The sequence below is a fragment of the Lolium perenne genome, chromosome 5, assembly GCF_019359855.2.
Source record: "Lolium perenne isolate Kyuss_39 chromosome 5, Kyuss_2.0, whole genome shotgun sequence".
NCBI lineage: Eukaryota > Viridiplantae > Streptophyta > Magnoliopsida > Poales > Poaceae > Lolium > Lolium perenne.
The window spans coordinates 168,001,739-168,029,081 of NC_067248.2; the positions used below are offsets into that span (position 1 = coordinate 168,001,739).

The 27,343-nt window shown below is 41.6% G+C and overlaps 2 protein-coding genes across 2 annotated transcripts; one reads left to right on the forward strand and one right to left on the reverse strand.

The window, feature by feature from the left end:
• Window positions 1-1,639: 1,639 nt before the first annotated feature.
• On the forward strand, window positions 1,640-2,767 carry LOC127304925 (uncharacterized). The gene is made up of 2 exons (XM_051335469.2): window positions 1,640-2,105; window positions 2,181-2,767. Exons 1-2 carry the CDS (start codon window positions 1,887-1,889, stop codon window positions 2,559-2,561), a joined length of 600 nt encoding a protein of 199 aa, XP_051191429.2. The 5' UTR covers window positions 1,640-1,886; the 3' UTR covers window positions 2,562-2,767.
• A 5,432-nt stretch (window positions 2,768-8,199) lies between these two features.
• LOC127300560 (uncharacterized) lies at window positions 8,200-15,838 on the reverse strand. The gene is made up of 12 exons (XM_051330692.2): window positions 15,352-15,838; window positions 14,937-15,066; window positions 14,737-14,839; window positions 14,368-14,491; window positions 13,171-13,236; window positions 12,878-12,916; window positions 11,288-11,368; window positions 11,124-11,171; window positions 10,278-10,328; window positions 10,123-10,191; window positions 9,464-9,712; window positions 8,200-9,050 (listed from the first exon to the last, which is right to left on the reverse strand). Exons 1-12 carry the CDS (start codon window positions 15,535-15,537, stop codon window positions 8,790-8,792), a joined length of 1,407 nt encoding a protein of 468 aa, XP_051186652.1. The 5' UTR covers window positions 15,538-15,838; the 3' UTR covers window positions 8,200-8,789.
• Window positions 15,839-27,343: the final 11,505 nt, after the last annotated feature.

Below are 27,343 nucleotides of genomic sequence, written 5' to 3' on the forward strand. Positions count from 1 at the left end.
AAAATAGTAATCTATGCTTCCCTCTGCGAAGGGCCTTTCTTTTACTTTATGTTGAGTCAGTTTACCTACTTCCTTCTATCTTAGAAGCAAACACTTGTGTCAACTGTGTGCATTGATTCTTACATGTTTACCTATTGCACTTGTTATATTGCTTTATGTTGACAATTATTCATGAGATATACATGTTAAAGTTGAAAGCAACCGCTGAAACTTATATCTTCCTTTTTGTTGCTTCAAAGCTTTCTACTAAGAATTTATTTCTTTATGAGTTAACTCTTATGAAAGTCTCATTGATGCTTGTCTTGAAAGTACTATTCATGAAAAGTCTTTGCTATATGATACAATTGTTTAATCATTGTCTTTACCATTGCTTCGAATCGCTGCATTCATCTCATATGCTTTACAATAGTATTGATCAAGATTATGATAGCATGTCACTTCAGAAATTATCCTTGTTATCGTTTACCTACTCGAGGGCGAGTAGGAACTAAGCTTGGGGATGCTTGATACGTCTCCAACGTATCTATAATTTCTTATGTTCCATGCTAGTTTTATGACAATACCTACATGTTTTGTTCACACTTTATATCGTTTTGATGCATTTTCCGGAACTAACCTATTAACGAGATGCCGAAGTGCCAGTTCCCGTTTTGTGCTGTTTTTGGTTTCAGAAATCCTACAAAGGAAATATTCTCGGAATTGGACGAAATCAACGCCCAGTATCTTATTTTTCCCGGAAGCTTCCAGAGCACCGAAGAGGGGCCAGAGGGGAGCCAGGGGGGCCCCACCCCACAAGGCGGCGCGGCCAAGGGGGGGGGGGGGGCGCCCCCCTATGGTGTGGCTCCACCAGGACTCTTCCGACTCCGCCCTTCCGCCTATATAAAGCCTCCGTCGCGAAAACCCTAAAGGAATAAGCCACGGGACGAGAAAAGTTACGCAGCCGCCGCCATCGCGAAGCCAAGTTCGGGGGACAGAAGTCTCTGTTCCGGCACGCCGCCGGGACGTGGAATTGCCCCCGGAAGGCATCTCCATCGACATCACCGCCATCTTCATCGCCGCTGCTGTCTCCTATGATGAGGAGGGAGTAGTTCTCCCTCGAGGCTAAGGGCTCTACCGGTAGCTATATGGTTAATCTCTCTCATGTACCTCAATACAATGATCTCATGAGCTGCCTTACATGATTGAGATCCATATGATGATCTTTGTATCACTATTAATCTATGTGCTACTCTAGTGATGTTATTAAAGTAGTCTATTCCTCCTTCATGATGTAAAGGTGACGGTGTGTGCATCATGTAGTACTTGGCATAGGTTATGATTGTGATCTCTTGTAGATTATGGAGTTAACTATTACTATGATAGTATTGATGTGATCTATTCCCCCTTTCAGCGAATTTTTTTTAAATAATACGAATTTTTTATTTAATTCCAGGAATAGCGCGCGATTTCAAAAAATTCCAAAAGTGTGACCCGGTCGGTCAATAGCTGACCGATCGGTCACTAGTAGTCCGACTGGCAGTCGGCTGCTGCTGCTTGTCAGAGGGCAGAAGTAGTTGGTCGATAGCTGACCAATTGGTCAGCTACCGACCAATTGGTCAACTACCGACCGACCACTGCATGGATTTTTAGGTTTATTATTGGCACTTCTCCCCCATTATTTTCTGGCCATATCTTCTCCCTCTCCCGTTCACACCGCCGTGTTTCCCTTCCGCCCTTGTCGCCACCCTTCCCGCCACTTCTTCCCGCCATTCCTTCCCGGCACCATCTCCCACTATATTTTCCCGCCACGCTCTCGGATTTTTTCCTATAAAAGCAGGCATCGACACTCATAGCAGCAGAAGTGCTACTATCTCTCTTTTTTTTCTGTTGGCTCACCCTTAGCCGTCATGAGTGTGTCGTGCTCTGACCAGGAGTTTAGGCCGGTGAAGGCGAAGGCTGCAAGTTTGCCCCCGGGTGTGACTGCGGAGCGGTGTTGGTGCGGCCGTCTTGCTAAGGTTAAGCAGGTGGAGGATTTCTCCGACCAGTTCGGCATGAAATTTTTTATGTGTGCGAGCTATGAGCATGATTCACCCCGTAGTTCAGCTTCGTCGTCCACCAGGCCGCCGGTATGTTTCGACATAATTTTATGTAGGCATAAATTTATTTATGAATGTGATTTAATGTTACTATTTGTGTTGCAGTCTCCCCCGCCCCTATGCAAATGGTTTCACTGGATAGACACGGAGCAGCCAGATTGGGCGCGCCAGGAGGTTGAGGAGAAACACCGGCGTGCGTGGGCAACGTTCTTTGAGGAGGAGCGTAGGGAAAAGGTTCGTGCAAATGAAAAGGCAGAGCGAGAGAGGCAGATACGGAAACTAAGGGCGGAACAAGCTCGTAATCGCGAGGTGAATCAGAAGAGGATGGATGATGAGGCTGCACGTAGGTTTGCAGAGGAAGATGTGCGTAAGGAGGCTCGTGAAGCGGAGAGAAAGAGACTAAGGGAAAGAGCTGCTGAGGCGCAAGTGGCAGAAGAACGCGGCGACAAGTCTGGAAAATGGCCACGGTGGACGCAGAGAAAGTAGAGTGATGTGACCTACTGGCTATGTATCTTAATTTCAGTTATAGTTTGTCGTTGTATCTTAAATTCTGTTGTAGTGATAAGCCGTATTTTAAATTCAGCTGCAATGTATCTTAATTTCAGTTTTAGTACTAATGTGAAATGAATTTGCCGCAAAAATGTTGTGTCAGAAATTTTGGCTCGTTTGTTTCCCGCCAATTTTTCCCGCCCAATTTTTCCCGCTCAATCTTCCCGCCATTTATTCCCGCCCAAATCTGCCGCCACTTTTTCCCGCCTAATTTTTCCCGCTCACATCTTTCCGGCGGCCTGGTGGACGACGAAGCTGAACTACAGGGTGGATCATGCTCATAGCTCGCACACATGAAAAATTTCATGCCGAACGAATCAGAGAAATCCTCCACCTGCTTAACCTTAGCAAGACGGCCGCACCAACACCGCTCCGCAGTCACACCCGGGGGCAAACTTGCAGCCTTCGCCTTCACCGGCCTTAACTCCTGGTCAGAGCACGGCACACTCATGATGGCTAAGGGTGAGCCAACAGAAAAAATAGAGAGATAGAAGCACTTGTGCAGCGATGAGTGTCGATGCCTGCTTTTATAGGGAAAAATCCGAGAGCGTGGCGGAAAAATATAGCTGGAGATGGTGGCGGGATAAATTTGGCGGGAGATGGTGGCGGGATAAATTTGGCGGGAGATGGTGGCGGGAAGAAGTGGCGGGAAGGGTGGAGGGATAAATTTGGCGGGAGATGGTGGCGGGAAGAAGTGGCGGGAAGGGTGGCGGGATAAATTTGGCGGGAGGGAAATACGGCGGTGTGAACGGGAGCGGGAGAAGATATGGCGGGAAAATAATGGGGAGAAGTGCCAGCAGATATCCCTCGTAATAAACGTAAACTAAATCCATGTAGGGGTGGCTGGCCAATTGGTCAGTAGCTGACCAATTGGTCAGTAGCTGACCAATTGGTCAGCTATCGACCAATTACTTTTGGGCCTCTCAGGGGCTGAGCAGCCGACTTGTAATCGGCCGGCTACTGACCGATCGGTCAGTAGCTAACCGACTGGGTCACACTTTTGGAATTTTTTGAAATCGCGCGCTATTCCTGAAATTATATAAAAAATTCGTATTATTTAAAAAAAATTCGCCCCCCTTTCATAGCTTAAAGGTGACAGTGTGTATGCTATGTTAGTACTGGGTCTAAATTGCAACGGTCTATTATGCTCAAGAGGTTACTTAAATATGAACACCGAATGTTGTGGCGCTTGTTAACTCCGGCTTGAGGGAGCTCTTGTAGCCCTACATAATGAATGGTGTTTGTTATCCAACAAAAGAGTGTATGTAGCACAAAGGAAGAGAAGTTATTTATTATGTGATCAATGTTGAGAGTGTGCACTAGTGAAAGTATGATCCCTAGGCCTTGTTTCTGAATAGAAAAGTTACACCACAGAGAATTGCCTCCCACGCCAGCAAGCTATTTTCTGGCACCGTTTCCAACAAGTTCTGCTACATGTTTACTTGCTGTCATAATTATTTCAGATTGTTATTACCACTCATATTCATCTATACCACCTGCGTTTTAATATCTCTTCGCCGAACTAGTGCACCTATACATCTGACAAGTGTACTAGGTGTGTTGGGGACACAAGAGACTTCTTGTATCTTAATTGCAGGGTTGCTTGAGAGGGATATCTCTGACCTCTACCTCCCTGAGTTCGATAAACCTTGGGTGATTCACTTAAGGGAAACTTGCTGCTGTTCTACAAACCTCTGCTCTTGGAGGCTCAACACTGTCTACATGAATAGAAGCGTGCGTAGACAACAAGGTGTTCGACGAGACACGCTGCCGTTGGCACTACCACGGCGACAGCGCCGAGGAGGACGACGACTGAGTGTTGTTTCTTCGCAGTGAAAATAGGCACGCATGTTTTTGGATGCTCTTCCTCGAAAGAACCAACATGGGCTCCGTCACCAACTGGATTTTCCAGTTTGGGTGATTGGGAGTGCCTGAGAGTGTTCTTTCTTGGCAGCTAACACAAGAAACCTGCGAGCCAACACTAGTTAGGTTTCGTTATTTTTCAATGTTTTATATTTGTGTCAACCATGGTTTAAACTATGTATTAGTTTGTGGAAAACCATGTTCCAAATTATATCTTCGTGTAAACCATGTTCCCAATTATGTACGGAGTATTAGTTTGTGGAATGTTTCTTCTCTTTATTCAATTTTCTATGCTTTTATTTGTGATTTTAATTCAAAACATCTATCGGGGCCACCGGTTTGGGGCCGCCGGTGTGGGAACAGCTCCCCCAAATAGAGTAAGCAGTGCCAGCGTCCCCGATACGGAAGTGTCGGCGCCTCTGCCGGCGACTATTTAGGGGCCGCCGGTGGAGATGCTCTTAGACCTTCGTGGTATAACTTGTATTATGTTGATCAAATTAATTACCTAGGGATACGCATAGGGGCAACCCACCGATATGGAGGTACTATTCTACTGATATAACCTATTAAGTACTTGTTTAACGAACACTTTAATTGTAAAAGGTTAAATTACATCATAATTTCATCATATTGTGCAAATCGAATTGGCTAGACTGGTCGCCCGTAGATTTGGACTGGAGATTGTATATCTCCGGCCCAAGGCGGAATCCGGCATCTCCTGCACCAGATATTACGGCCAAAGTTAGAATGTTCGGCCCTCACTAACGCCGGAGATTCTGGTCTCCCAAGGCAGCAACGGCTAGAAATTGTGGGAACCTATAAAGCGACAATTCTTCCCCAAGAGGAGGTTGCCCCTCCCTCTCTCTCTCTCTCATGAATGTTGACCTAAATTTCTAGTACGTCTCTCTCTCTAGCCACTAACGCTTGCTCACCTACCCATTTGAAGAGCAAATCCACTCTCTAAGTCTTGATGTCCTTTCGGGAATTGAGGGAGGAGACCTAGATTTATAATCTCACTATAGGAAATTGGTTTGGCCCATCATTTTATTGTGGAACTTGTTACTCTTGGGTTTCTTGGTAACCCTAGACGGAAGAGGTCATCCTAGAAGCTCAATCATTGTGGTGTAAAAGCTTCTTGGTCACATTGGGAACCTCCAATTCAGTTGTGTAGACTGCCCAACATTGTCGTAAAGGTTTTGGTTTCTGACTTTCAGGTCACCTCATAATAAAGTGTGGACTAACCTTTGTGGTTTGTTCACGGGAGAAGAGGGTGAGACCTTTGTGGTGCCACACCTCTCCAACCGTCCAATGTATGCGCACTCGCCTCAAAAGAAAGGAACTACGGGAATTAACCTTATGTTTCCTTGTGTCTTCATTGTCGTTACTTCTATCATTTACTAGTTGTATCTTGTTTACTTGCTTTCTTGTATCTTTTCATATAGGATTGTCCACTTGGTTTCTATACAATCTATATTCTCGTGAAGCCTTAATTTGCAAACAGAACTAAAAAATTGTTAGCGTTGATCGCTTCAGAATGTGTAAAATAATTTGCATGTGTATACTTCACAGTTTTCCATTTTTCATAGTACCATTTATGTGTTACAAATTTGTCGAGATGTCAAACTAAGGCATCTTTAGCATATACTAGTATATATCTCATCGGAAATATCCTATAGATTATGGTCTAAAAGGTATCATTCTCTATATATTTCCATCTTCGGTAGATAGTCTAAATTGTATCCTCAATATTCTCTCGGGTATATTTTAATAATGTATAACTACCATCAGGGACGAAGCCAGGAATGTTACTTGGAGAGGGCCAGATAGGCAAATATTCAAAAATTTAGGGAGCAATTCACAAATATTTTGGTGGATCTTTTTAGCACAGTTTCCAGCATAGGGGGGCATGGCCCCAGCTGGCACCCCTAGCTCCGCCCTAACTACCATTTATAACAGCTCTAATTCTCAACGATTGTATTTCAAACGGCTACTTTTTCAACGGCTATTTTTCCAACGGCTATATTTCTAATCTATATAAACCACTCCTCTCCCCCTCTTCTAGCATTCTAGGATATGGCTCTTCTCGGCTCTCTCTTTTCAATCTCTTCTCCCACACCGCAAGAGTGATAGCCACTTTGTTAAGGAGATGTTCATGAATCAATCTCCATCTGTCGAAAACAAACCTATTATCGCGGCATTCGCAATACACAAGGAGGTTTGAGAGGTGAATGTTTGACGTCATGGCAGCTCCAAGCCTAGTTGTGAGACAATTAGTCGCTACCCTCTTACTGGTTCTGGCACAGGTTGGTAACTAATTCGTTAGTTATTTCTTTACTATTTTGTTGCTCTATTTCCGGTGGCAGGCCCCAGCCACTTCACTTCTCAATTGTGCTGATTGTCTGCCCCTCTCACCAGGTGGCAGAGTGAGTTCAGAAAGGGAAAAGGAAGAAATGAAGAGGTGTTGTACTTGGTTGGTAGAGGAGGTGGGATGGAGAGATGCTTTTTTTATATCCAACTAAAAGGGCAACAACAGCCAGTTTGGTATGAAATTATCAGATACTACCTCCGCTCCTATGAATTAGTCTTATATGCGTCTCGAGACAAAATTTGACCAAAAAAGTTAAGCAAAAAATATCTCTGTTATATATACATAATTGATATTGTTAGATTCGTATTGAAAATACTTTCTAATGATACCAATTATATATTAAATACTTATATCTACATAAATGGATTAATTCTTGGTCAAAGACAAATCTTGAAAAGCATGTAGGGCTTATTCATTGGAATGAAGTGAGTAACATACTACATACGACATCATGCAAAAAAACATCTATCGACCTTTACGGGCAACTTGTGATGCTTCGATTGTTTATTCTTGGTAACAGAACCCTTTTCTGTGACACAACTCTTTCATTTCTGCTCTCCACTGCAACCACCAATTGACTAGTGTCTATGCCTTCAAACTAACATTGTGATTGTGCTCGCAATAATCAAGGTGCAACAATGGGGAAACAACACTCATCGCATGTCAACAAGGAAGAAAGTGCAGACGAAGCGTAGCATGGAGCTGTGCATCACTGCACGGCCTCCGCAAGAACGCTGGAGCATCAGGGAAATTGTCAACTTCAAGATTGCCATAGGCATGTACAGCAAAAATGATGCAGACACTCGATAACTCAAATTCACATTAACAGCGGTTTGCAGAGATTTAGATGCAATTTTACCTTTCTGAAGTGCACATTTTATACTGGAATGGTATATACTTTATGTGCTTTCAGCTTATGGTATATATTTTTATGGCTTTCAGCTTTGAGTGGCCAACACAAAACTCACCGTCCATTTTTGGCCATTTGGGGCTAATGATTTGTGCAGGTTCAATACTGGACAAGAGTTGCACAGTTTGTCAGCACAAAGACTACTCACCAGGCATGTATTCACCCACTTCCAGTATTTCATATAGAATATCAAAACAATAACTTCTAGGGCAAATTTTCTCTTGCAACTTGAAACAGATTTTCAGCTAAATGGTGTATGAAATGTGTGGCTTTCACTGTTTATTCTCTCAGATCTGGATTTATGCTGAAGAATATAATTTCAATCGCCATCATACACAATCAAGGTGAAATAGGAAAAAAAACATGCCTTCTGCAGAAGAACAGGTTGGCTTGTAATATTTCATCCTATGTAAGAAGAAATTTTGGAACAGCTATTAGAGAAGTAGAGCAGATACAAACACTTTAATGACAGATCCAGCAACAATATTTTTCACCTATATCCATGTTCTACTTCTACCTAACCTAATGACATTTGCCATCACATGCCCATGGACATAGGATTTCAGTATATACACACACGTGCACATTGGTTAATACAATGCACCGAAGTGTCAAAAGATTATGCAGAAGGTTAATTTAGCAATGAGAAGGATCGCCGCTTCTCCAAATGAATAATCAATAAGAGAGCAACGCACTACATACTGACCCTACATGCCAACATTAGACAAAAATGCTCTACCCCTTCACCTACACTGTAACAATTTTACAACAGCTGCGAAAGATGACCGAGATGGATCTCAAGATGAAATGTAAGCTGCAAGACAGGTCAAACCTCCCAGTTTTCACAGAGTATGCAGCTTTTCCATGAACTTTCTGACCTTCCCATCAGATCCACAGAGCTCATAACTCAGCCACGAGAATGTAGTCCAAGGGCCAATTTGGCACCTTGGCAGAAACAATTGCTCGAGCGCTTCACACTAGCTGCATCGGTCAAATAAGTTGTAAGTGCAGATGAATAATTGCTTCAACCTTCCGGTGAGGGTGGCCTACGACCATATGGTACATAATTGGAGGTTTCCTGGCCAACTGATGTTGGTGTTCGGGCAAGAGGGTTCCATCGATCAAAGATGATTCGTCCGCCTCGTCCAATTCTACCTCGGCACCGAAATGGTGGCATGGTGTCACCATTCTCAATGGGAGGATCTGGTGGCAACTTGATACCCGCTGCCACCAACTTCCCAGGATCCAGTGGTCTTGTGAATAACAATACTGGTTCCTCAGGATCCTGCAATCCAGAAACTGGTAAATAGACTTGACAGAAAAATGGTAAGAACAATTTGTTCCTTTACAGATCCATAAATGTAAGTGACTGGGGTTAATAGATAATTCAACATCGCACTCTGGAAAGAGACTAACGATAATAGATCACTAAAGCTCATTGTCCAAAAAAATTATAAAAGCTAGAACTTGCTATAAATGATTAAAAAAATGTTTCTCACTGGTTACTGGATGAAACCATATTTATTTCCAAGTTCTACTTCTAGCTTCTAAATAGTATTCTAAATCATCCGTCTAAAAACTATCTTGTTGCTTTTGGAGGTGCCAGTAAGTAGCAGCAAAGAACTGCTTGCTACCAATTTTTGCTCAACTCTCATGGCTGGTAAGAGAAAAGAGGCGGTGACAGGAAGATAAGAGTACCCTTTTAAATGCCCAGCCATTATTCTGAGGTCTCCTTTTCAGTTCCCGCTCACGCTTTATACGCAATGTAGGGATTACTGATAGCTTGTTATCAGAGTACCGGGGATGGAGAACAGGTGGCCGATAATATGGCTGTTCAGTTGTGGTGTCATCCGAATCCGCATAATCATCATCACTTGACCCATATCTGCTAGAGACTTGCTGGAACCCTGACAATGCAGTCCCATCATCAACAAGCTGGGCCTCATGCTGAATGAGAAAAGGGAAACAATAGTAAATTAGGAGGCTGACAAGAATCAAACCAATCTGAAGCAAGGTAACAGACCAGAGCATCAAACAAACTGGGTCATAAGATCAGTTAATGATAAACATTTTGTTGAATGAAAGTGCACCATAATACCAGGTAGAAATATCTATTCAATTTGGCCAGCATTATCTTCTACATAATGTGCAGAATAACATCACACAGGTACATAGGTGCAAGTGGTATTTGGTTCCATCACAGTGGCAATGTAATTATTTACACCCATTCACCACAACCATGTGATGCAAGTGGTGTGCTCTTATTTGGATTTCTACGTTGTGTTTCTTATTGAAAAGTTATACAAACTAATGAAGGTGACTTCTAGACTGAAAAATGCAAGATGATTCTTATGTACCTTATATTGCATCTGAATGCGCTGAAGGTTGACTTCGCATTCCATGAACTCCCGCTTTGTCTCTTCCCTCTACAACACATATATATTATAATTAGAAGTTAAATTTGGTGATGCTGAAGAACCACTGTAAGATTTTAGTTCATGCATGAAACTACCTTAATCAGAGCCCCCATTAATGCCTTTGCTTGGTCCAAGTTGCGTCGTACCTAATAAATTTCAAGCTAGATTAGTAAGCAGAAAAAAACAATGAAACAGAACACAGCAAAAAAAAGTTGTAACGCAATACTTCAGAAAGCTACAGCTAGATAATTATACTTCAGTGGAATAAGGCGACAAAAGAAATAATTAGATCAGCACTTTTAAAATTGTACATTGAAATGAGAAATGGTGATGAAGAGATAATTAGTACTACCTCCATTCCAATGAATAAGGCTTGTATTATTTTTGAAAAGTCAAACCATCTAAAGTTTCACCAAGTTTTTTACAAAAAAATATTAACATGCAAAATACAAAATCAATATAATTAGATATATCATGAAATTTATTTTCATATGATATCTATAGAATATCATATTCGTTGATAGATTTTTCTAAAAGTTTAGCTTGCCTTTTCGGAAAAAAAAAACATAAGCCTTATTCATTGGAACAGAGGTAGCACTTTGGTTCATGGAAGGGAAACACATAATGGCATTTCATAAAATTATAGTTTGGACAGTGTAATTAGACGCAATGCTTCTACCAAGTGAAAACATCTAACTCATACAAAGTTCCTCCGTAGTTAAAGTACAATTACTGAATTAGCAGTTTCTTTGGCATACTGATGCAGAACAGCATCATGCAAAAGAATAACCAGTTGATCGTTAAAGCAGTGGAGCTTTCAGTTCACAAACAGCAAATATATATCTCATTAGTTATATAAACGAAATTCCAATTCAATTGTATTAACTAAGATGTACAGGAATAAGAAATGCAGTATGAACAAAATAGTAAATTAAACTTACCAGGCGAAGTTTTTCAAATGACTGGATATTATTTTCCCGTCTTTGCATCTGGATAAGGAAGCAAACATTACGTATACGCAAGAGAAATATGATTGCAGGCAGGCATTATTCAAGAAAAAGTTTCTCCAGTACATTCAAAGTAAGTCTGGCCTAAAGCCACTCACCCTTCTTGTATGAAGACGATGGGCCTTTTCTCTTGGTCTGAATACATTATATGGGTTTGTATCATTCACCGGCGGAGGAGGCTTCAAAAAACCAAAAGTAAATTTGTCAATAGTAATGAAACAGAGCCATATTAGGACATCTTAACAATTCTCCTGACGAAACTAGCCTTGACTAAACCTTTGCTATCAAGCACACTTGTTGGGTTGGAAGCTTACAAGTCTAATGATTAAGCAGGATCCATTTACTTATGATACCTAATTGGCACTTATTAGATGAGCCTTTAAAGCCTTTTTAAGCAAACCTAGTTAAACTCCTGTGGATTCGTTTGGTTGGAGGAACAAAGGTGGATGGATTGGGGCCATCCAGCTTGATTTTCTATTTGGTTGGATGGACGTGATAAAAGAATACAAAAAACGTTGGCTAGCCCTTTTCATATCATTCCTCCAACTGATCAGTGGGATGAGCACAAAAAGGTGCTCCACCCCAACCCATTCACCCTCATCCTCCAACACAGACCCTGTCCGATCACAATGTGTAGGTCTCATGAACATGGCTTTGGGCCTTAAACGGCCTTATGCGAGTCGAAGAAATCTCCCTTCAATATGGCTTGGTTCGCGTTGGAAATGGGGAATCTGTCCGTCTTTTGGGAAGATGAATGGCTAGGATGCATGTTTTTTCTGCTTCATATACCAAGGTTATTTAACATCGTACGTCTAAACATGCTACGGTGACTGCTGTTCTTGTGGCGGCCAATCCAAATATGGACTTTGACTTGTCGCTCATAGGCCACCTTTTGTTATTGGAATGCCACTGTCCTCAAGGTGACATAGGTGCAACAGTATAAGGATCAGGGCTCGTTTAGATGGATTTGCATACCAAAGGGTTTTTTTCTGTGCCCTCGATGTATTCGGCATGGGTTCATTTCAGATCAAAATGGTGATGGTGACTTCAATTACTGCTTGAAACCAAGTTATCATTTGGTTTCTTTGTCAGGGGTTATTCTCAGAAGGGAGAATTCCATTAAACGCAAATGGCAGGGGGGCACCCAATGCAGTTTTCATTTTGAACAAGAAAACTATACAACATTTTTTCTGGAGTTACAAGTTCATTAAGCAAGCCTATAGCCCTATTTTCCCTAAGTTTGATGTAGGGCTTCATTTTGGGAGTGTATGGATGCAGTACAAAATTAATGAACTAATCATGTTGGGTCCTGACATCTTAACAAACTTATCTTATTTTCAACAATAGGAACATGCTACTGCACTAAGAAAAACCAATATTTGAGGATCTCCAGATGGTTTGCAGTCAAGTATTTAATTTAACATGTGTTAACTCTCTTAGCAATCACCTATACAGTCATTGAAATAGTTCTAACATGATCACTGCCTCGTCTGGTGACATGATCTAGCAGCAGTCAGAACTTCCTGTGGTAGCCAACACACACAGAAGAAAGGAACATTTCACTTCTGGCATCCTGGATATATCATAGCATTCGGTAGAAACAGCATCCAAGAAGAACATCTACCGACACCTAGAGGAACATAACACCGTAGTGTCACAGTCAAAGACATTAAATAAAGTTAGCTAACCTGCAAACGCCGCAGAATAGGCTTTTGCCACCGTTCCCTCTGATAAAAAAAAGCAGTAAACATAAGTAATGCAGCAAACATAACTAAGCTCAATATCATTTTCTGTAAGATTGAGAAGTATCTATATCCAGTAGAACAAGAAATTTCCGAACATGCAAAACAAATAAACTATGAGAAAATTAGGTATGACAGGCAATGAGATCGAGCTATGCTACAGCATTTAGAAGGTAAGATTATGCTTGGAGTCGTATACTGAAGAAGACAATGTGCTGTATTCTGACAATGGAGAATACCTTAGCTTTCCAAAAGTTATATACAGCTTGGAAAACGGCATACCGAACAGATAAATATTGCAAAGCCTGTACAGAGAAGCACTTGGTAAGAAAAACAATCTGTAAGATATAAATATAATAAAAAGACAACAAAACTAATGAAAAGGAAAACATGTCTCTTTCCAGGTATCTTGAAAAGACAAAATCCTAAATCATATAATCTGCAATTAATAACAAAAAAAACAGATTTTATGTGCATATGCCCCGTTAACTTAATCGATATTTAACAGTAAAGCTTGAAATCCTTTTAAATTAACATCATATGTGAGCAATCGGGGTCAATTCTGAAGGATATATTAATCGATATGAAGCAAGACATAGAAAACGTGTATGCAATGTCTAAACTAATACCATTTGACAATCATAGCATAGCAGTATGACCTTTGTCTCTCTAGCCCATTGGACCCTGAACTATGAGATGTTGGGATGTGAGTCAAGTTTGCACTAGTAAATTACGCTCACCCTCTCACAACAAAAGTAATGTGTTAATTCAGTTCAACCCCCATATGAACCAATCAACACTTATTATTGAAGTCGATATTGCTTACAAGCTTAGCTATTCTGTGCATGTCCATATAATATTCTAGGCCAAGTTCATGCCAACTAGAGAGATGCAGTGCGAGATTTACCCTCAGCGCCGACAGTAAGACAACAGAGATGGACATGTATGGATAATTGGATACTGAAACTGTAATATCTATTTTTGCCAACCAAGGACAAGATATATGGCATTCAACATAATCATCATCAATACCCATTCGGGTTACAGATGTCAACATAATAAAGAACCCAAAACCCACTCGGATTACTCCCCACCAAGTACCCTGCTGCCAACAGCACGATGGCCTACAGTGGTCTGCAACATGCAGAACAGATGGAATTTACTAGGGCTCTGAAAGTGTGTCCAACATGTATAGCAACTTTCTAAATTCAAGTCATATTTCATATTAATAAAAAGGATAGCGAGAGGGGTCCTCAGATAAAGTTTTATCTTATTTCAACTGGCATGAAATGTATAAAATACGATAAAAAATGAATAGCCACTATTTCAGAGTTGATAATGACGGTCAGTGCATCAACTGTATTATTTCCTTGCTCTCCGTTTAGCATAACATCCTACGACCATTGTGTAAGTTTCCATTTAGCATGCTGCTTTACCTCCATAGCAACATCAAGTTGCAAGAGGACTGGAACAGGTCCTATGAAAGTTGGTGTTATGGCTCCTGCTCTTTCTCGAGCTTTGTGATCCAAAAATTCCAACTTGAATAAGAGGACCTCCAACCTGTAATATGCGATTTCACTTAAAATGTAGCTTCGCCAAAAAAAAAACTTAAAATGTAGAAAAACATGCGCACCCCATAAGGGCAAAATGATACAATGGTCAATGTTGTTGTCTAATCCTATACAAATTAGAATGTCACTGAGACAATCCAAATTCTGCGAAAGGAAAAAACCTCTTTTACTGGAAATATGACTCTAAAGAGGATTCTGAACTCAACAAAGCGCAAATCTTGAGCGTTTTCTTACTTTTCAGGGTTGAGATTTTTCCGCTCATTGTTGAAGTCTTCAAGCCATTCTTCATCTTCATTGTCGAGGTCATACTCAACAAATTCACCGATATCGGCCCTTGCTGCAACGGGTAGTCATTATTAGAAACATTCCATAAACAAACAAAATTATTGGCAATGTGAAAAAGGGAATTTCCAGAGGAGAAATAAGAAATAAACCTCCTCTTCCTCGTATATAACATGATGGTTGTGCAAAGGTACGAGTGTAATCCCTTTCATAGGATTCCACATCATCAAACTGCGGCGTTGGTATTTCCTGAGCATTCTTCTTGCTGGGAGTTGGATTTCCCTGCAAATCATTCCGTCGAACATCAGAACACACCAAAAAAATGCGTAGAAGTTCTCGGGCTTACCTTTGTTGGAAAGAAAAACTAAATATTCAGGAAAAAAAAACCTATGCAGTTATGCAATACAGTTGAATTCAACCTGCTAATTGGACTGACATGAGCAATATCTGACAATTAATAACCTATACATAGCAAGCAAACTCGTACGAAACAGTGACCGTTCGTAGAATTGCAGCCACGACTCAAACGTTATCAGTTAGTGACATGACAGTTGATTAAATAATTACCTCGCCGTCAGTGGCAGTAGCAGCGGCAGTGAGGTCGGACCCGGAATGCCGCAGCAGGACCCCTACCCTCGCCGCAGTGACCGCGGCAGCCGTGGGGTCATCGTCCTCGAAGTCCCGCGCCGACTTGAGAATTGGGAGCTTCTTGTGGATGTCGAGAGGCCGCGGCCTGAACGAGAGCCTGCTCATGGCCGCCACCACCACCGCCGCGCGGCCTTATCTCATCTCCACCGCCCGCCCCCTGGTCGCAAACCACGCACACCCTCGCCGGGGGGTCGGGCTCGCGGACGCGCAAACCCTAGGTCCGCGAGCGCCGAGTGGCGGCGGGAGCGGGCGCGGGGGGGCGCGGGCGCGGGAGCCTGGAGGGGCGGTGGGGAGGCGGGGACGGTGGAGGGGGGCTAGGGTTAGGGTTTTGGTTTCTAGGGTTTGAAAGGAGGTGAAAGGGAGGGAAGGGGAGGAAGAAGAAGAAGAAGAAGGGAAGGACGTCGGGGGAAGGAGGTTGGGCTCGACCCCGATGGCCTCAGCGTAGCGTACGTGTACGTACACGTACGGAAGGTGTATTTGTATTGTATCGGTATGTGTACAGTCTACTCATACGATTGTACTCGTATAATCGTAGGGAAATTTATAATTTTAGTTGTTATAATTGAATTGTTTCATTGTATATTTGTGATGTGGTTTTCTTCCCTTTCATTTTCTCATGATAAAATGTATTTTTTTCTTAAACATATGACATCATCGCAAACTCCAAAATTTTAAAATCTCTTAATTTTCGAATAGTGTACTACTCATTTAAGATATGTCTTCACCATGGGCTTGGTCTCCATGAGTACCACATACTCGTATGTTTTAGAGCAAGAATAATTGTTGAGTCCATTGTTGGATCTAGTATGTTTTAGAGCAAGAATAATTGTGGAGTCGACCGTTGGCTCTAGCACATTGCTATGTTATTTATAATTAATTTTGTATAACATAAATTTATATAAAATTAATATAAAATTCCCATATAAAACATGATTATAACATTACATATTATGCAATTATGTGGGAATATGTATCAATAAACTATAAATTCCATTAATGCATTTTACATGCGTCAGTATGCAACCAACAACACGGACTATTTCACAATTGCCATGAACAAATCACTACTCAAACATAAACATAGAGATAGAATAGATCAAGTAAAAAAAATAGATTGCATCACACATCATGTTTGCCAAGGTATTATAGTGGGGATATGCTGTAGATGTTGATAATGACCACGTCGGATGGGGTGGTGCCTACTAGAGGCGATTCCGGCAGCGATTACCCCCTCCGATCTCCACGTACTAGCAGCAGCCTTCAAACTCTTTTGTTTATGTGATTTTAATCTTCGCCTCCGTATATTCTGATATCGCGTCGGGAACCCTTTCTATAGAAGGTTTTAGGTCAAGACGAAGAGGATAACGGTGAAATCGACGGCATCCGAGCAACGAGGTGCAAACGAAGGGTGGTGGCACGACCTAAATAGGAGCTTGTGCCATAGGCCCTCTTTCCGAGAATGTGGGGCTTCAAGCGTCTCGAAAATTCCGAAGCAAGCTCTCTAACCTTGCCCGTTTTGGAGTCTGGTAGCTCATGTAAAGTCAAAAATAGTAACGAATGTGTTCTCTCACATACAAAGTTAGAACCAAAGGAGAGTGGGGTTGTTTAGAAAATCTCAGAAAGCATTAAGAACAATGGTAATAACTACAATATGATGCAAATATATTGAAGTATGTGACAATAAACTACAAATTCCATGTATGCATTTTACATGCATAAGTGACATGCCACTTTTACAACAATATACATTCATATGTAACAATGTGCCAGGGTAAGATGTTTATGTGGCTCATGTTCTATCAAAAGATCCGCTAAATATTGATTTCAGACATACCTTAACTAGTGATAAATGTAATTTTTGGTTGGTGATGGTACACCATTTCGATGAGCCAGGTACGTTCAAACAGAAGTCGCATGACTTCGGATCTATGTCCGGAAAATCTACGTATGAACATCTCTTACGAATCAACATACTAGATTTCTCGGTAGATACCTACGGAAGGCGAAAGTACCCCTTAAATTCAAGATTTGCATGTGGCTCGTACGAACGCTCTTTCTTAACAAGGGTAATTGACTATGAGTGGGATGGGTGTAAAAATGATGATTAGGCAACACAAAGGAATATATCAACATTTATTTATCTCATTTCCTTTTGCTCGTCTTGTATGGTGGATAGTTCATGTTACCTTTAACTTGCCTCCTCCATTGGTTGAACGCGATAAACAAAAACAAAGGCTCAAACTCGAGTGGGGTTTCGCGCTTTGTGTCAGGCTATATGGAATGAAACTATCAAAATTATATTGTTTTGAACATATCTGGTTGCTTGTTTCTTCCATGTTATCCACAAGATATTCAATGGATTGATTTGTGGCCATATCTTTTCTATGTGTAATAGTGGGAAACCATGGAGTTTGGATGCAATCTTCTTATGATGGTTGTAGGATTTTCGCATTTTACCGCGCTCGCGCGCACCTACTTTGCTTATTTCACCAAGATCCTAGAAATAAAGAGGTTGATAGACAAATAAATTAAAGAGATCATTTTTGGACACAGATACGGCGATTGGAAGCAGTAAATACCTTTCATACATTTACCCACGCACATAAGGGCCAAACCAAAGAGAGAAATCGTGAAGTGAAATCTGCATGTGTTTTAACGACCACTGTTACAGTCATGCCTCTCCATACGGCATGACGTGTCGGTTGTTTCGTCTTGACAAATAGTTTCACTCTACAAACAAATCAAATATTCGAGACTCAGAGACACTAAAAGGCTATGAAATCTCGCCTCCGGAAGGGATCTAGAGGGGGAACTCGTAGAAGGAATCCATCTCTGCTTGGATCTTGGAGGCTTTGGCATCAATCTTCATCATCATCAACACCTTCACGATCTTCATACATCTTGTTGTAATCCTAAACTTTGTTATGTATTTTCACTTGTATTCATTCGATCCATGACACACCATTGATTCATATAATCATGATGATGTTATTTGCCTCAATGTGTGAGTAGTTCTATTTGTTATATGGGTGATGGAGAAGCTCTAGCAATACTATTAAATGAAATAAAGGTCTTCAATGATGATGTTATGCGTTGTCGGTTGCATAATACGGAAATCACCGTTGTATGTAGTTGGAGGAACGTGGGCGCTTATTACATGATAAGATCGCACACCTCCACCAAGTATATATTGACAAGGGGAAACGAGATCCAAGAGTTGATGTCCATAACCGTGGGAAACCCTCAATTACTTAACTCCAACCACTAGCTTGCTAACTAGTGGTGGTTATGAGGAGTGTAAATTAGTACTACTAAGTGCACATTTGTTTGGGATCCCACCGTACACACATATTACAAAAACTTCATATTATATATCCTAATCAAACAATAACTATGCTAGGGTGGACCCACAACTCCCTAAAAATGCTTTAACCTTATTAGGTTTCAAGTACTTTACATCACTCACCTTGTCTCTTCTCTCATTTCGCTTTATTTACTATTGCTTTGTTCATAACTCAACAATGACAATCGCTTTCATTTTCACTTTTTTAGACTATGACTCGCTAATATATCTAACTGAAGGTAGCAACGGGCAATTAAACCGTTACCAAATAGCCCCACGGTGGTTTGATACTCTTACTTTTTGAAACTAGCTACATATGTCTTGTGCACTTGCAGACATCACATATTAATAAAATCATGATGCAATGCGTTTTATCGTATTTCATTGATTGATATCCGCATCCACTCTCATGATCTGTGAATTGTACACTCTATACACTCGGGGTATATTTACCTTTTTAGAAATCACAAACGAGATAGGACAAAGCGAAGATCCGACCACTCGGCCTACACCGTTTACAAAAGGTCATTTAAAGTTCCAAATACCTTTTATAAGGAATTTAAAACAAATAAACATTGTTCATCCATGATTCATTTTATAAAATGACTTTCCATATGGATGCTCTCATGGTCATCAGAACTTTATGAACTAGATGATACCCCGCACGTTGCGGTGGGATTTCAATGCACATAAAATAAAGGTTTTTGAATTTATTCAAAATATGACATTATGTGGAGAAAAGGCAGTTTGTTGTGCATCTAGTATAAGTTTACATTGGCATATTTATTCAAAATATGCCATTATGTGGAGATGAGCATCCAGGGAAAAAGGAACGGAAAAAAGAATTTTGTTGACTAAGCTACACATCTTGAAAGCACTTGTCAGAATAGGCTTTAGAAAATACTAATAACTCGTTCAGTTTTTTTTATATTAAGTAAACTGGCATTACGTGGATTCCACAATACATTGCACTTAGCACATTCACGCTCCATACATATTTGTCTCACAAAATAGGCTTCTAGCCAACCTCGTATTATTGAAGTGCCATGATAGAAGACAACTTCTGAACTAGCTTGTACCATCCACACCTCCATATTGGTGGTATAGGGAAGATAGTACGTACATGAGAGAATATATTTATCTTTAGCTTAAAAAAAATAACGAAGATGTTCTGTGGTTGCGTACTATCAAGAAACACCATGGAATGTTTGAATGAATTGTACATAAAACTATATAGTAACCTGCTCGCATTGGTTTGTGTTTCATTTTCTATTACTCTAATCATTTAAAGATTGTGAGGTAGAAGAAATTTACCAAAAGATACGATGGTAACTGGAAGCTGAAACAATACGGAATGTAAAAAGGACAAACTGCAAGATAATTGAGTCTAATATTCATAAATCTATAATAACTAAATAGGAGCAACCCACTAAGTGATTTCTCTTAACATGCAAGCTATCCACCTCATCAAGTATCTTTGACCAATCATAGCCTCCCATGTCAGCAACCTGCCATGTCATTAATATGTTTATTTTTGCATCTAAACCTGGTGAAACCACAGGTCGCCTGTCATATTTTCTGTAGACTGTAGCACTCTTCATCTCCTCTTTTTATTGCTGTCCTATTCGCCTCCTGCACTCACACGACATAATTCCTTCTTTTACTGCTAGCTGTTTCTATTCGTCTCCTCCACCCACACGACAAATCAAAAGAGGATTTATCTCAGCATTTTCATCTCCTCCAATCAAGAGAAACCGATGCCGCCATTAGCCTTTATAGCAGCTCATCTCTATTTTAGTACCAGCAACCGAGCGACGTCTCAACATGTCCATCTCATACGGGCACGGCGTCTTTTCTCCTCCATATCTACTGGACCATGTCCTGCTCTTGCTCTCCTGCTCTCTCCGGGCCATCCACCACATGCTCCGGTTATGGAGGTGGGGCGCTGACCAGGAGAACGGTCCTCATCTTCTAAATGTCCTCGGCTAGCGTTTGCCCAGGACCTGTGTGCTCCCTTGTGAAGCTGTTCATCCTATGCGCACAGGGCACCTTCATCCCCCAGATCCATTCAGTTACATGTGTGTGTGATTTGCAATTCAGGTCATGTCGTGCTCCATAGAATACAAATTGTTTCTTTACTTTTTCTCTAAATTTTACGGTGTGTTCTGTCATGTTATATAATATAGGAACATACCATCCCAACTTGTGTATATGTCAAGCAGCTAGCTGCAACTTCTATGTGCATAGGTATGTCTTCCGGATATTCCTTTTTTAGGAACATTATACCATTGCTATTTTATTGTTTACAGTATGTGGTTATTATTTTAAGCATTAATCATGAATGACTGCCACATATCTCACTTTCTCTAACTTGATTTCTATTGTCTTATTAGCTCCTTCTATATCACACAATATGTTTCTACTTTGCCTTTGGATAACAATCAAAGTTCAGGTATTCCTAATTTATTCTTTTCGGCCAAAATTTTACATTATGGTTGAATCAAAATAGCCACATTACTGATTTTCCTCGAGAGATTTTCAGTGTTTGTGATGATGGGTGTATGTCACTGTTAGCCTACATATCATGTTGATGTAAGCAAGTTTTATTCTTTTTAAATGATATAAGCAGGCTCTTATTTTCAGAATGTTTTTTTTTGCAGGTTTTGGATCTGGAAGCATCTGCCATTGAAGTGTTGTAATGCTCTATGAAGCAACAAATAAAACAAGAGCAGAGTTACCGCAATATTTTCTCATAAAATATTCAGATTTTGAAAGCATAAATAGGATATCTTGAAGAATTGAGTTGTTGTTTAAATATGACAATGTATCCATTTCTATCAACTCTCATTTTTATAATGCATACTCATCAAGATTGCAATAGTTATAACTTTGTTCCCTATGAAAAATCATCAAGGGGTGGCAGATGATTTATTATGAATGTAAAATGTAAATATTAATGTTGCAATTTTCTCCATATATCAACCACATGTATATTTGTATATTGTCTAAACAGTTTGCCTGTCATGTGTGTTTATATTCCCGCCGCAACGCGCGGGGTATTATCTAGTTATATTAAGATACGCAGATGCAAAAGACTATGAGTATCAGCCAAGTGAATGCAACTAATAAATATTTGATACAAATAATCACTTATCTGTACCCATGGTGGTTTTCCCCTTTATGGAAAACTGTCATAAATAACAATATGAAAAAGGATGAGGTTTAATTTCAGACATCTCACCTTTGGAAAACCTCAACCACAAAGAACATAAGAATATGAGGACAACAAAGTGGAGAGATGTAGTCTGCAATAAATAAAAGCAGTAGTGAGACAATAAAAAATCAAAAAGAAAAAAGTATTTCTATGACCGAAGTGATACTTAACCTGAATTAGGGGGATGAGGATTTTTTTTGTAGAAAAATGTTTATTTCCAATATAGATACCAAACTGAATAATAGATGGAACTGTTGCCAAAACTTAGAGAAAGCTCAGCCGTAATTCAAAGCATGTACAGTTGTAGGCAAAGTCACACACAACAATTACAGTTTGACTAAATGATTTTGTATTGTTATATGTAACATTCATGAGCAAACCGAAAATTATCGACCAGCTGAAAAGCAATACATAGAATATGTACACTCACAACAGAGCAACCATGAATCCAAGCAAGAAGTGCAGGTAAACGAACTGCGAGCAGTGTCATCAAAACTTACCGGCATGGGTAGGAGTAGCAGGAAAGGATAGACCCATTGATTGAAGGCATGGCAAGTAAATCCCTGCAGAAAAATGCCAAAACCCAAACGGAAGTGTCACATTAGAAATCCATGAACTTCTGTGCTGTGGTCCGTAGCCAATATGTTTGAACACATGCATTTGATGGAAGATTGCAGGAGAGCAAATTGCATTGCAACTAATTAATTAATGGAAGATTCCAGGGTAACAAATAAATTAGTACATCATGATTTAAAAAAGAGAAGGTGCATCTGTTTAGCCAATGTAAATTAAAATTTAAGAGCAGGAGATTAGAGCTTGCATACCATTGAAAGTAGGTGTTGTGCAGCGACTGCCCCGCAGTACGTACAGACGCTGAGAGCATCCCCACTCGTTGGCGCTCCCCACGCCCAAATCCGGCGAAATTTTCGTCCGGATTGGATGAAGATTTGGCGTGGGGAGCGCCGAAGTTCCAGCCGTCCCCCCGGCAGGAAACCCCCAACCTCGACCATTTGACATATTTCAAACAAATTCAACATAAAATTTAACAAGTTCGGCAAACAAGAGTACGAAAATTGCTGAAACAAATTCGGCGATAATCAGTACAATGTTTAACAAGTGCTGAAACAAATGAAGCACACAATTTCACAATTTTTCAAACAAATTAAGACAGACTAGTTGGCGTCCATTCGCTGTCTCGGCTTGCACTTCCGGCGACCTCGTGCCGACCCACCACGTCGACCAGTTGCCAGTCCGGTGTACATGCTTGCCAAGCAACCAAGGATCATCATGTGCTCGTCGTCTTGGGCGGCTGCTGCCATCTCTTCTTGCATAAGCTCGACGAACATCTGCTCCTCCTCTTCGTCCGAGTCCATGGCCGGCGAGGCAAATGAACGAACACCTGACGGGCGTGGTCGAGGCAACCCGAGCCGCGAGCGACGAGGAGCAAGCAGGCCGGAAAACAGGCCGGCGGAAGAGCAGCCAGATAGGCCGTCGTCCAAAGACGGCGGAATATAGGCAGGTGGGGAAGGAGGGGCGGCGGAATCTGGGCAACAAGCCGGCGGGGTGGTGCCGGCGGCGAGAGAGATACGAGGGGTGGGGGAGATTTTGAGCGACGTGGCGGTGGGGTTCGTGCGTCGAGTCACCGACAGATCGGGCCCTTCCCCGCTTTTCACTCGTCCGGAGTCCCCGAGCGCTCCCCGGGGGGCCGGGGGTGGCGTGGGCTCGCCGGATGGATGAAGGGCCAAATCCGGACGAAAACGAGGAACCGGGGGCGCGACTGGGCCGAATTACGCCGTCCGGATGGAAAAAACGCTCGCCGGGGGCCTCGACGGGGGCACGAGTGGAGATGCTCTGATGGCCAGAGGCTCCTAGCTCCAGCCAGCGGATGGAGAAGCCAATAAATCAAAAGAAATCTGGGGGCCGAGGTAGCAGCAAGCAGAATCCGAGGCAAAACATCGAGCAGATTTCCATCCGGACCTCAACCTGTGAAATTGGGAAGACATATTAATGGATTGAAAAAAATAAACGGAAATTAGAATAGGGAGCGATCAAGTAGTAGTGCGGAGGCCGCTGGAAGTGGTGGCAGCAGGAGCACGCCGGTGTGGTTGATGTGGATGGCTTCATGGCCTGATATTTAACCTCGAGGCAGCGATGGCGGCGGATGAGTTTCATGGGCAGTTTCCACTCGGGTTGAATGCTGGATTCATGTGAGGAGGAGCCCTTTGGACGCCGGTGGAACAATCGTGGCTAGGAGACCGGACGGTCGCGGCGGTCGAGCAATTACTGCTGGTGATTATCGACAAAGAGGAATATGATTTTTTTTCTAGGAACAACAACGCCGAGAGGGACATGAGCCCACGAAAGGACTTCCAGCCCAGGTCGGCCAAGCCCACATGTGTAGAATTGGATAGAGGGGACGAAGCCTGGAGAAGCAAAGCGTGGTGACGAGCCGACGACGTTCGCCGCCGCACGGAGGTGAGGAAAGGAGGTGACGTGGCTCAAAATCAGGTAGTAGATAAAACATCAAGCAGATTTCCATCCGGACCTCAACCTACGAAATTGGGAAGACATATTAATGGATTGAAAAAAATAAACAGAAATTAGAATAGGGAGCGATCAAGTAGTAGTGTGGAGGCCGCTGGAAGTGGTGGCAGCACGAGCACGCCGGTGTGGTTGATGTGGATGGCTTCATGGCCTGATATTTAACCTCGAGGCAGCGACGGCGGCGGATGAGTTTCATGGGCAGTTTCCACTCGGGTTGAATGTTGGATTCATGTGAGGAGGAGTCCTTTGGACGCCGGTGGAACAATCGTGGCTAGGAGACCGGACGGTCGCGGCGGTCGAGCAATTACTGCTGGTGATTATCGACAAAGAGGAATATGATTTTTTTTTCTAGGAACAACAACGCCAAGCGGGACATGAGCCCACGAAAGGACTTCCAGCCCTGGTCGGCCAAGCCCACATGTGTAGAATTGGATAGAGGGGACGAAGCCTGGAGAAGCAAAGCGTGGTGACGAGCCGACGACGTTCGCTGCCGCACGGAGGTGAGAAAAGGAGGTGACGTGGCTCAAGGAGAAGGCAGCAAAATCAGGTAGTGGGGCTTCCTATTAAGAGATAAAACATCGAGCAGATTTCCATCCGGACCTCAACCTGCGAAATTGGGAAGACATATTAATGGATTGAAAAAATAAACGGAAATTAGAATAGGGAGCGATCAAGTAGTAGTGCGGAGGCCGCTGGAAGTGGTGGCAGCACGAGCACACCGGTGTGGTTGATGTGGATGGCTTCATGGCCTGATATTTAACCTCGAGGCAGCGACGGCGGCGGATGAGTTTCATGGGCAGTTTCCACTCGGGTTGAATGTTGGATTCATGTGAGGAGGAGCCCTTTGGACGCCGGTGGAACAATCATGGCTAGGAGACCGGACGGTCGCGGCGGTCGAGCAATTACTGCTGGTGATTATCGACAAAGAGGAATATGATTTTTTTCTAGGAACAACAACGCCGAGCGGGACATGAGCCCACGAAAAGACTTCCAGCCCAGGTCGGCCAAGCCCACATGTATATAATTGGATAGAGGGGACGAAGCCTGGAGAAGCAAAGCGTGGTGACGAGCCGATGACGTTCGCCGCCGCGCGGAGGTGAGAAAAGGAGGTGACGTGGCTCAAGGAGAAGGCAGCAAAATCAGGTAGTGGGGGCTTCCTATTAAGAGATAAAAAGATATAAGATCAATTAAATTATAGATTTTTGTACACTAGCTAGTTAATGAAAAGTAATATCCTATTTTATAAAATATAGGAAAGTAAAACAATATCCATAATGCAAAAAGTGGTTGGTCCACCATGGAGTAGTAAGCCACCTCGTTGGTCGATCGACTCTATACTTGTATGCTTCCCGCGCAGACAATTGATCAGTATCCTTAAGTTCCTGTCTTTTTTAAAGAACTTCTTAATGCATAGTTCAACTTCATGGTCGGGTTGATCTAGAAAATACATGACCATGTTAACTTATATTCGTTTGCTTTGACTACTTGTCGGTGTTTCCAAGTTCATTGTTCTTGCGGTAATAAATAAATTTATTAAACGAGCGGCCGGATGCTTTCTGACACTACTGATGTTTGTGAACTTAACATTTTGAGATTACTGTTTTTTTTTCTTACAACTTTACCGTAGAGGAATCCCCTAAGTTGTAAATTTTATATTAAAGGGTAAAACACTGTAGAAATTTCCAAATGAAAATAATTAAAAAGAGTTACATCAAGGAGGAATAAGTGGTTGAACAAAACTTGCATATATTTTGTATCTTTGTAGGAGAAGATCACTCTAAAACTCAACTCTCCAAGGTATAGCTCTAAAACTAAGACCGTCTACGACCTTGTAAATAGCCTTTGACTACTACATGTTAGTGTGGTCACAAACTTATAACAAGCATTCTGGTTCAAGAAACAAATCGACCATGGCCGAACTAAAATAATGATAACTTATACAAAACTTTTATACCTTATACGAAGTTATTTTTTGCGTTATACAATATTAAACTAGTATAACTTATATTATTTATTTGCATAATAACAACATAAAAATGTTGTTAAATGTTAGTTGTAATATTTTCTATTATACAATTGTAATGAATATATTAAAATAAACATGCATAAACTATATAGTGCTAGATATAAACTGTATTCTATAACAAATGTTCTTGAATCATTTTTAGCAATGTCATAAAGTAAATAGTGTATGCATATTCATTGTAAAGATCTCTAGTGCATACGACCTAACTAATATCTTAAGAGTGATTTCTAGTATATATTTATTGAAACTTTTAGAGTTCATTTAATTTGACAGGTTGGCAGATTATTTTTATTTCTTAGAATTACATGTACCTTGCAAGTTAGGTTAATAGTAAGTTCACAACATGGATGTGTTTTATACTTGGTTTCGAAATATCATCGCTTGTACTAACCACCAATAAACATAAATTGATGTGCATTCTAGTACATGTGCACATACTATTCAATTATTTTATATGCTTATCTACAACACGACAACCTGAGGTTGGATGGTTAGGAGGATGGTTGTATCCCCAGCCCACCAGAGTTCAAATCCCAGGTTTGACATCTGTGTGTCTCATAAAAAGGCGGAATATTCATTCAGTGGGAGGCGACGTTCCCGTCGACAGCGAGGCGCCTGTGGTGACTTCGTCAATTTCAAGATCCAATCCGCCGGCTCAGTCTTCCGGAGGTGCTCATAGGGGTAGGGTGTGCGTGTGTGCGTTCATAGGGGTGAGTGTATGCGCGTGTATGTGAGCGTCTGCGTTTGTACTGTGTTTCTCAAAAAAAAAAAAAAAAAAAACACG